At 34.7% G+C, this 11,344-nt stretch overlaps 1 protein-coding gene and 1 non-coding gene across 2 annotated transcripts; both read left to right on the top strand.

The window, feature by feature from the left end:
- Positions 1 to 1,021: 1,021 nt before the first annotated feature.
- LOC120327887 (stress-70 protein, mitochondrial-like) lies at positions 1,022 to 11,344 on the top strand. The gene is made up of 16 exons (XM_078114610.1): positions 1,022 to 1,254; positions 1,343 to 1,395; positions 1,482 to 1,588; positions 1,921 to 2,083; positions 2,277 to 2,478; positions 2,802 to 2,908; positions 3,662 to 3,797; positions 4,389 to 4,508; positions 6,966 to 7,106; positions 7,545 to 7,703; positions 7,980 to 8,117; positions 8,395 to 8,485; positions 8,765 to 8,896; positions 9,299 to 9,393; positions 9,940 to 10,062; positions 10,502 to 11,344. The coding sequence occupies exons 1-16, from the start codon at positions 1,162 to 1,164 to the stop codon at positions 10,727 to 10,729; spliced, it is 2,088 nt and encodes a 695-aa protein (XP_077970736.1). The 5' UTR covers positions 1,022 to 1,161; the 3' UTR covers positions 10,730 to 11,344.
- On the top strand, positions 9,459 to 9,564 carry LOC120329108 (small nucleolar RNA U6-53/MBII-28). Its single transcript, XR_005567714.2, has one exon. It is a non-coding gene; the product is annotated as a small nucleolar RNA U6-53/MBII-28 (small nucleolar RNA).

Here is an 11,344-nt window from a genome sequence, read left to right on the forward strand (position 1 = left end):
CCACAACAAAGAATTTGAATGTAACGTAATAATGGACGATTGCATTTGTAAAGGGAATGGCGGGGTTCATGTATTTTTGATGTCAGAAAAGAATGCACGACAAATCCTAATATGTTTAATCGAAACATAATGAATTATAGTTTAAAGTTATTTTTCCCTAAGGTACCCAATGCGAAAAGAGCCGCATGAAACTGGAGCAAGAACTGCATGTGGCTCGCGATCCGCAGGTTGGCCACCCTGGTATAGTGTATATCCGACTTTACACTGCTTTAGTGTGATAATGCACCAATAATGAAACAATCAATGTTGATATGCTCGTTTTATCTTGTATCGTTATGAATACTGTATTGTGGTTGACAAAATAATGATTTTATTGGGGTAGTTCACTAAACGCTGTCAAGTACTTGGCGTAGCATAACTATTTTCTCCTATGTCATTTCTAACCACCAACTGATGACGTCATTCAAAAATTTCATCACAGTGACAAAATAAGACCATCAAAGTATACGGATTGTCGTCTAAAACGCGCAGACGATCACCCGAAATCAAGCTAGCTATTTCACTTGCTTTCTCGTTGTTAAAATCCCCATATGAAAGAGATCGCTGGCGTTAGCGAGTTTATTATCGTCAGCGGAGATGCCATAGCGGGCGATCGTAGCCTTCCCTTGGCAAGCTCGATGACGTGGTTGTGACATAATTTTTGGATGAAGTAGTCGAGTGGGGGATAGGAATAACATATGCAAAAATGTTCGTGCCACGCCAACTAGAGGTACTTACGCTGCTTAGTGAACCTGCGTCGATTTTATAGCCTATTTCCCGATCTGTGAACCAAATTGACCTACAAAAGTGGTTGAGACAGTAAGAAGTTTTGAGCCATGGTCGCATGGTATCTTTGTGATAAAAGATCATAGAAATTTGTATATGTTTTGCAAATAAAATAGAACAATGTCACTGCATCAAAGATACAGGATAAATACTGAAATATGTAAATTCTTTCCTATACAGTAGATGATCTTGCAATATCCTATTTTCTTTCATCCAGGCAAAGTCTAATTTTTGTAGTTTCTATTTGATTATTCAATTCTAACGTTAGTTTAAAAACTTGGCTATTGTAGTCCTCACAACTAATTTACAAACACCAGAAAGAAAAAAACAGATAAAATGCTTTCGAAAACAGCAACTTGTTTGAGCCGCCATGGCAAGAAGTTGTGCAGAAATATTACATCTCGCCACATTCATTTAAAGAAACAAAACGTAAGTTCCTATATATGAATTTTTGTTTTTTGACTGTGGCAATATGAAATATTTATATTAGTTAATTTGCCGCTGTTTTGTTTTCTAGACATCTATACTTGAACAATGTGATAAACAAAAGATCAGCGGAAGAAGACATGCGTGAGTATTGCATTTTAGCAAAATGTTTATGTTATTTCCTAGGTATTTCTGAGGTATTTCTTATAATATATTTGTGTTTACTTCAGATCTGAGGCCGTCCGAGGAGCAGTGTTTGGAATTGACTTGGGAACAACAAATTCTTGTGTTGCCGTAATGGAAGGAAAGCAAGCTAAAGTTCTTGAAAATGCTGAAGGTAAGCATTGTGTATTTTTCATTCATATTAATACAAATTTTGATTGTATCTTTTATATATAATAATTTTGTTTTGTGTTCGATTGAAACCGTCAAATCGAAGACTCCACTTTTATTTTGCAGGGGCAGTGTAATTTCCACTGCGCATATTGAATAATCAAATTCTATACTTTCTAATATGTTAATTGTTTAGTCTGCATCCCGATTTTAGAGTTTTTCGAATTTAGCATTGCAAATTTTTTCCAATGTTAGTATATATATATATATATAATCAGCAAAGTTGGTACATACTCGAATAATTGACTAAAAATATTTTGTAATCTGTCTTGATAGGATCTAGAACAACACCATCTGCGGTTGCATTCACTGGTGATGGAGAGAGATTAGTTGGAACACCAGCCAGAAGACAGGCAGTCACAAATCCTGGCAACACGTTTTATGCTACAAAGCGTTTAATTGGAAGACGGTTTGATGATCCACTCATACAAAAAGAAGCGTAAGTGGTATTTCATCTAAATCCATTGGGACTCACACAAGCTTAATTGTATTGAGTACCTAGTATATTTAGAAATAGCAAGTATGTGGAATGCAATTAAGTATTGTGTGGTCTGAAAAAATAGAAATGTTAATTTTTGTGAAAGAGATACTTCTATACAACTATTCGCTAAAGAGGAAATGATTTTTTTCAGGAAAACAAGCCCATTTAAAATTGTCAAAGCAAACAATGGAGATGCTTGGGTTGAAGGCACTGATGGAAAACGTTATTCTCCTTCACAAATCGGAGCATTCGTGCTTATGAAAATGAAAGAAACAGCAGAGAGTTACTTGAACACACCAGCGAAGAATGCAGTCATCACTGTACCTGCTTATTTTAACGATTCTCAAAGACAGGTGCTAGTTGTGAAGTTATTCTAATTTAATTATTAATGTATAAAACATAAAAATTGCTACTGATGATTTATTAACATATAGTTGACAACAATACAATTTTCTAGGACATGCCTATAAATATATTTGTCAATTGCAAAAAAGACATATATCTTGCTCTTCTTTGACCATTTATCAAATAATAGGGCTCGTCACGTTTCAAAATTATTTTGTACATGATTTGGATAACTGTATATAGATGTACTATTCATATTATCCAATGCTATGCAACAATATGCTGAAAGTACTTCTATATTTTTGTTATGCTCCAACTTTATAATTCTCAGGCAACCAAAGATGCTGGACAAATTGCTGGACTGAACGTGCTTCGCGTCATTAATGAACCAACAGCTGCCGCTCTTGCTTACGGACTCGATAAAGCTGAAGATAAAATGTATTATTTTATCATGATTTCCTAGTAGACTTTATAAAACTAGGGCTGTGTAGCCGTTAGAATCTTTTTGAAGTTGTAGCGGGATTCTGGAATTGAATATTTACTTCACCTGGGGTGTAGTGTCTCTAGTCGAAGTTTGTTTTCCAAAATGACTTGAAGTAAGAGTTGAATAGAATCCATAGCCCCGGAGGGGAATATAGTATGAAATAGATGTGAGATCGGGCCCAAAAATTCCAGCCCGACCCGACCAGGCCCGTGGGTCATAAACTCGACCAGAGCCCGCAGTATACCCGAAATTTCATATTTTATTTAAGAGTTTGGGAGTATAGGAAGAATATTTTCGGGGGTCAGAGGTCGGGGAAAGGTCCATTACAGCTTTTTCTCTGTTTTATTCAAATTATTTCTTTTATAACAAGTATTCCTTGGTTTAGTATCCATACATAGTTTTAGTATTTATTTTTTATAAACATATATTTATTTGAAAGTTAGCGATAGAGAAGCCCGACCCGAACGTAATGATTGATCTTTCAGACCCGACCCGAATTGTGGGGTTGCGCTCTGGCTTCAGATCTTAGCTCAAGTATGAAACCTCTTGTGCGCCCGTGTTGACATGAACATTATTTCTTTTCCAGGTCTCATTTGCAGTATTTTTTACTCTTTTTTTTTTTTAAATTCAAGCCAAATCCTCGTATAAATGCCAAATGAAATCCTTTTTTCTAATCGATCGTCAAACTCATAAAAACTTTATTACAGTATCGCAGTGTATGATCTTGGTGGTGGAACTTTTGATATCTCAGTTCTTGAAATTCAGAAAGGAGTTTTTGAAGTAAAATCTACCAATGGAGACACAATGCTTGGTGGTGAAGATTTTGATAATACATTCGTGGAGGTTTGTATTTGCTTATGATTGCAACATTTTATACTTTGTATTAATCCATGCATATTCAGCTATCTTGAGAGGTAATCAGTGTTCCCTCTAAGGTGTGCGCATGTGCGGGCGCACACAGCTTTCAAAGGCTGCGCACACGCATAGATTTACCGCTCACAGACGTATTTCGATGTAATGTAACAATGTTCTCGGTTGGGAAAGTTTGTTGTTGGCCCACCCATTACCCAGTTAGAACGCCAAAATTTCTTCATTGGTTTTTGCACAAATATTAGTCATTTCCAAAAAAGTGCGCACACACCAAAATTTCTGCGCACACATGCTACAAAAATTAGAGGGAACATTGGAGGTGATACTGAGTGCTGACATTAATCATTTGTTTGTGATGTTGGATCAAAATAATCATACTAAATCGGATTTGAAACATTTTTTTTTATTATAACCAGTCTGAAATTATTTCCTTATTTGCATCTTTCCTTTTTATCACTAATTTATATATCTGCTGTGATTGATATACTGATGATTAGAATAAGTACTGCTGCATAGTTTTGAATTCTTCTACTCTGAAAATCTGCTATTTTTTATACCTGTTAGCACCTTGTAAAGACATTCAAGAAAGATCAAGGAATTGATTTGACAAAAGATGCAATGGCAATGCAGAGAGTTAAAGAATCTGCTGAGAAAGCCAAGATGGAACTTTCGTCTTCTTTACAGGTAGATCTAGGGATGGGCAATATAGAATACCGAATCCGGAGGATTCGAATCCCAAAGTATTCGAATCCAACGGGATCCGATAACAGGATTCGGTTTCCGCCTCTCCGGCGCCAAGCGTCAATTTTTGTATTTCGGGTTTCTAATTTATCAATTATAGACGAGCGTTTTTCTTGCGTTGAAATCTCTCTCGTTTAATTAAACTTGCGTTTGCTCACAAAGAACCCGTAAATCGGTAAACATCAAACACTGTAATTTCAATCGGCATATTCAGGACAAGAAGTCGGTAGTATAACCTCTCGCCGAGGAATCATTTATTGCACCATTTTTGCGTTTTCCTTCTTTGCTATCTAGCTAGCGTTATTTGTGCCGACTTACTGGAGATATTCCGATAATCTGAATGCAACAATCTTTAATTGTTTACAGACGTGCCTTGCTTCATTTTAAATTAAATGATTTTTCGCGACCTACGGATTTTTCAAAAAAATGATGCACGTAAACCGAAAGCCAGGCGTTAAATGTTATAACATTACTCCCCATTAATTTAAATCAAATATTATTTACGAATAATTTTATTATACCATTTTCCGAAATACAAAGTTATATCGCAAAACGCGAACTACTGTCACATTTAAATTTCACTCTCAAAAGATTACATATTTTTCGGTCCGTTTCTATCGTTCAAGATAGACGCACGTTTAATCGAGTGTCTGTAGTATTTTAGTCGCCGATAAATTTTGAAAAAAGTTGCCGCATCTGGCAAAGATAGTGACGTATTGAATTTGAGTAGGGCTAAGTCTGGGTAGATAATGATTAATGATAACATTTCTATCGTTCAAGATAGACGCACGTTTGATCGAGTGTCTGTAATATTTTAGTTGCCGATAAATTTTGAAAAAAGTTGCCGCATCTGGCGAAGATAGTGACGTATTGAATTTGAGTAGGGCTAAGTCTGGGTAGATAATGATTAATGATAACATTCCTATCGTTCAAGATAGACGCGCGTTTGATCGGAAGTCTGTAGTATTTTAGTCGCCGATGAATTTTGAAAAAAGTTGCCGCATCTGGCGAAGATAGTGACGTATTGAATTTGAGTAGGGTCAAGTCTGGGTAGATAATGATATGTAACGGTAATCATAGAAAATGAGTTCGTCTTCAGATGTTATTACCCAATAACTAAGTACGAAATCGCGTTTACGGGAACTTGGTTTTACGTGTCTTTCTCTCACAGAATAAAAGGTTGATTTTAATTGATAGTGGTTAAATTTAATATTTCACAATGGCGCATAGGTTGCAGTGGCCACACGCTGGTTCAGCATCTAATTAATCCTCAGCGGGTATGTTGTAGTATACTCGGCAGACTTACATTAATAATGATTTAACGCCGTTTCATGTCTATTTTGTATTTAACCACTTACTATTAAAGTGTGTAAAGCGTGTTTTAATTTAGCATATCAGTATTTATTAGTATTTAGGGATTACATACATTTGGAACAATTGAAGCCAAAAAATATTGTAATATTCCTAAATTTTATTGTCCTGGGAACTGCCTGTTTAGTATCAAATGAAATCCAATGTTCAGGACATTTCCAAATAGATAATACATTTATAGTAAGTAATACATTTGCAATTTTTTACCATCTAAATCCAGCAATGTAGAAATTCCCACTATTTGAATAAGTATGAAAATAGAATAGGATTCGGTATTCTGGATTCGATTTAACTATTCTAGAATATTCTAGAATAGTAAATTATTCTACATTGCCCATCCCTAGGTAGATCTTAATGATATATGACTTTATGTACAATTTGTGTTTCAATACAGCAGATAATTGGCCTGAAGCCTTATCTTTTACTCAATAATGCAAAAAATTCTGGCCTATTGAACTAAACTGTGCAACAGAGTATTCAGAACAACGCTTCAAAATATTTCACATTTCGCGTTTTCCAACATATATTTTTGGGGGCTCCCGAAGTATGCGAACCAAGATGGCGGACATCGGAATGTAATATGTGTACTAAATTAGGGTTAGGCCATAATTTTAGGTATAAATACTACGGGAGGCTCTTGGCTAGTCTTCGAACTGATAATAGGACTAAAATAAGGAAAATTGGAAAAAAATTATCGCCTAACCCTAACCTGTTACCCATGTTACGTTCCGATGTCCGTCATTTTTGTGTACTAACTATTGATTGCCAACATCCTCCTTTATTCAAAATTCACGTGGCATGAAATTTCATTTGTTCAATACTGTCACAAAGGATTTAATTTGTAGATGATGTTGTGGGCATGGCTTTCTTATATGATTTATATCAGCATAAAATTTTATCAAACCACCCTGGTCCCGAATGAGCCTCTATTCATTCGTACCTTAGTTCGTCATGCTTTTATGTTGTATCTCAGTTTGTACTTACAACTCATCACTATTTTTAATACATTAATATTTTTGTTTGTTTCAGACTGACATCAACTTGCCGTATTTAACTATGGATCAAAGTGGACCAAAACATATGAATTTGAAAATGACTCGAGCTCAGTTTGAAAACCTTGTTGGAGAATTGATTAAAAGAACCGAAAAGCCATGCGAAAAAGCAATTCAGGTATGTTTTGTTTCATTTATTTCCAACTTGTATATTTGAACTGCATCTCCACAAGCACATTCTATTATGTCATGCCAGTGATCTTACCATATCAGTAACAATTTTGTTGGCTGGACTAATACCGTATACATATTCCAAGAAGCAGTTTGGATGTTTTGAGTAGAATTGCTTTGTCATTGCAGCACGGTGAGGAAAGACGAGAACTCAGTTCAATTATGTGATGAAACAGTTTCGTCTATGCATATATATATATAATCTTGCTCAGTATATAATGAATTAGGTATTCTAAACCTGATAGCATTGTGTGTCTTTTTTCAATTTTAATTACTATTTTTCTATGTTTATTTCAATCTATAGTATTTAATAAAACGTACATATCTTAAAGAAATCATTACTAATTCAAATTTCAAAGTATCTATCCTTTCTATTATACTTCAGGATGCCGATGTATCAAAAGGCGAAATTAAAGACATTATTCTTGTTGGTGGAATGACCAGAATGCCAAAAGTACAGGAAACTGTTCAGAAAATATTTGGAAGAGCTGCAAGCAAATCTGTTAATCCTGATGAGGCTGTTGCTATGGGGGCTGCTATTCAGGTAAACTATCTATTCAGGAATTATCTATTTTAATTGTTTCTCAGCATTGAGATGTCTAATATAATTTAGAATAGAATAGGATTTACATATTTATCCCAGGGCAGAGGAAAGTCGATAATACGGCTTAATCATATGGCGAACCACAGCCATTCGTTCGGTTACCAGTTCATGATGGGCATGGGATTTGTTATCCAGTTATTAGTTTTTGGAAGCATGAATTAGGATGGTGGAGTAAGTCGTTTATTTTTTGGCACTGATATTTTGTATGTTGTTCAGGGTGGTGTGCTCGCTGGAAATGTTACTGATGTTTTGCTGCTCGATGTAACTCCACTTTCTCTTGGAATTGAAACACTAGGTGGAGTTTTCACAAAACTTATCCAGAGAAACACAACCATACCAACTAAAAAGAGCCAGGTATGCTGATTAATATTAAATTTTTAAAATGGAGTAGAATCTACTCCATGTTTCGTAAATGCCATTTTATTTGGTTTTTTTCAATTCTCTCATTGAGCAAGACTTAAACAAATGTCCACTGGTGGATAAGAAGCTGCTATTTTTAAAATGAATGGTAATCTTTCTAATGTAACCAGTGCTGTCATCATAGCAAGGTTCAATGTTGATCGTTATATGATATCATATTGTTCAATGTGGCAGATGAACCAGATAGTAATTTTCCCATTCAACTCTTCAGGTTTTCAGCACAGCAGCTGATGGACAAACGCAAGTTGAAATCAAAGTACACCAAGGAGAACGTGAAATGGCTCTAGACAACAAGTTGCTCGGTGAGTTTTTCCCATTTTCTTCATAACATCAAGATGTAGAATGTTGCAAGTGACCTTTCACATGCTGAGATTTACTTATTTGTTCAACCTTGAAACAGAGATTTCCGTAGATAGCACCATAGCGGTTGACACTTGAGTTTGTTTGTGTACCCAACCCGGTGGAATTATAAGTGCAATTGCAATGCTAGTTAGAATTATTAAGAATTGTTTTCCTTAATGATATTCAAATGGAACCAAGATGTTGAGTTGACATTGAGATAAATTTTTATTTATTTCCAGGTCAATTTCAATTGGTCGGAATTCCGCCAGCACCTCGTGGTGTACCACAAGTTGAAGTTACTTTTGACATTGATGCAAACGGAATTGTCAATGTTTCGGCAAGAGATAAGGGAACTGGTCGTGAACAACAAAGTAAGTTGTATTCTTTTATTGATTTTCAATCTCATATCTGATTCATTCTCAGTAATTTATTTTTCCACCATACTAAAGTACACCTTATGAATAAACAATACAAAAAAAGGAAATGTTACCTCAGGGTGAAGAGAAATTCGAGACATCATTACTGGTTAAGTGGTTATCGAGCAGCAACACCCGTTCTCATGTGTCACCCATTCCTTATATTTTCAAAAATTTCAATCATGTTAAGTTTCATTTTTCAAACTGCTAGTTTAGTAGGTATAGTGCGCTGATTGGAGTTAGAGTTGGAATGTTTATCTGCCTTTTTAAATTTCAATTTTCACCTGCTTATAGAATAATTTCCAAATTAGACCAGCTATTAGTATGGTGCCAAATGAATTTTATTGAAATTTTCAGTTGTTATTCAATCATCTGGAGGACTTAGCAAGGATGATATTGAAAATATGATTAACCAAGCGGAAAAATACGCTGATGAGGACAAAAAAAGAAAGGTATATATTCTAGCCGATTGTCAAAGTAAAAAAATACTTATCTTCTCTTATCTTCTCTTCCCTGTGTTCAATGATGATTATGCCATGCTAATACTGAGACAAGTATAAACAGAGCAATTGGTTGCCTGTTTTCTTGTCAAAGAGTTCAAACTTTTTCTCAACCTGAGAACACTGCGTATCTGGTATTGTAAATTTTCTGTTAGTAATTGTAATTAGTATTCAGTTGAAGTATTCTAATAGTGGTCTTTTCGTCTTTGCAGAGAAATCGTGATATATGCAAAATTTTGTTCTTGTGCAATTCTATATGAATGATGATAGAATCACTGGAAATGACCAAATATATAGTAAAAATTATTTAGGGAAACTTTTTTTACAAAGACATTTTGTTTCAAATTACGAGATATTTCAAAAAAAGTTTTCTGATTATCACCAATATTCAGTAGTAGGAACTATTGAATCAAATATAGCACTTACTTTGTTCATCATTATTCTTTGTGATGATTGTCAAGTAGTAATATGTAGTGAACAATTACTTTTGATTTTTAGGAGACTGTTGAGATTGTAAACCAAGCTGAAAATGCGATTCATGATACAGAAACTAAAATGGAGGAATTTAAAGATCAACTTCCGGAAGAAGAATGTAAAAATATCAAAGAAGAAATTGAAAAGGTTAATTTTATTTCAATTTCTTCCATGAATTGTATAATCTGATACCTGCTATATAACGGATTTGGCTTCGTTGCTGGGAATATTGTATTTGTATAGTAGTTGAGGAATATGATAACGCTCAATCTTATGTGTCTTGTTCAATTGTCAGTGTTCAATATCTAAACATTTTTGTATAGTGTAGAAATAGAAAAATCTTTAACTAGGCTTCATTTTACGGAATTGACATTGTGACAGCTAGAAGCGAAGAAACTTCTTGTAAATGAAAACTTCAATGCTCAGTGTTTAACGATGATTTGATCTACTGCAGTTCTGCGAGTTAGCGAATGGATATAATTTTGGACTGTATTATTTATTTTACAATACTAAATTGTAATTGTTTCAGACTGCATGTATGAGCTGCTATGCTATTTCCGATTTATTGATACTGTTCTATATTTAGGTCAAAACAATTCTTGCTAACAAAGAAAACGAATCAGTTGAAACAATTAGAGAAGCTTTCTCTAGCTTACAACAAAAGAGCTTGAAACTTTTTGAAATGGCATACAAGAAAATGGCAGCTGATAGAGACCAAGGTGGTGACGCTAGCTCAACTGAAAGCTCATCTAGTACTGCAGAGGAAAGTACCACTGAACAAACTGAGGAGGATAAAAAGAAGCAGCAGCAATAGACACCACTTGTAAAAAAAGTTGTAAATTTCTGGCATGTACTTTTCAAATGTGAAATAATAGTCGAGAACAGATGTCTCGCCCCTTAAAACTTTGGTCCATATTTGAAATTTGTGAATACAATTTATGAAATGATGATCAGAATGACCTTTGCTTCAGGACATTGCCTTATCACTTGTACAGTTTAATCTTGTTTTCCAGCTTGTTTTAATTCTTATATTGTTTTGAACATGAACGTGGGAAATCATTTTCCATTTGGATGAAGATTTGTTGTGTCATAATCAAAATGTTCTGATAAATATACTGTCCTAAAAATTTTAATTTTGTGCTGAATTTCTCAAATGTTGACTAATTTGTCTTGGTGGGTTTTTCCTGACGCCATTGAGCTTAGTGTTTGTACCGAAGCAAACAGTCGTGCCCCTCCAGGAGGATAAAATTGTCTTATGTTATGATACCCCATCGGTTGCTTAATACGTTCAGCCTAATAAAAATCTGGCTTGTATGTTAGTACATTATTAAAGAGTCAATGCGTTCGGTCTGGCTTTCTGTCTTTAAATGTATGTATTCCATGATCATCGGATTTGTTTCTGCAAATAAAATAAATCTGTGATCGCTTA

Source organism: Styela clava, chromosome 7, assembly GCF_964204865.1.
Source record: "Styela clava chromosome 7, kaStyClav1.hap1.2, whole genome shotgun sequence".
NCBI lineage: Eukaryota > Metazoa > Chordata > Ascidiacea > Stolidobranchia > Styelidae > Styela > Styela clava.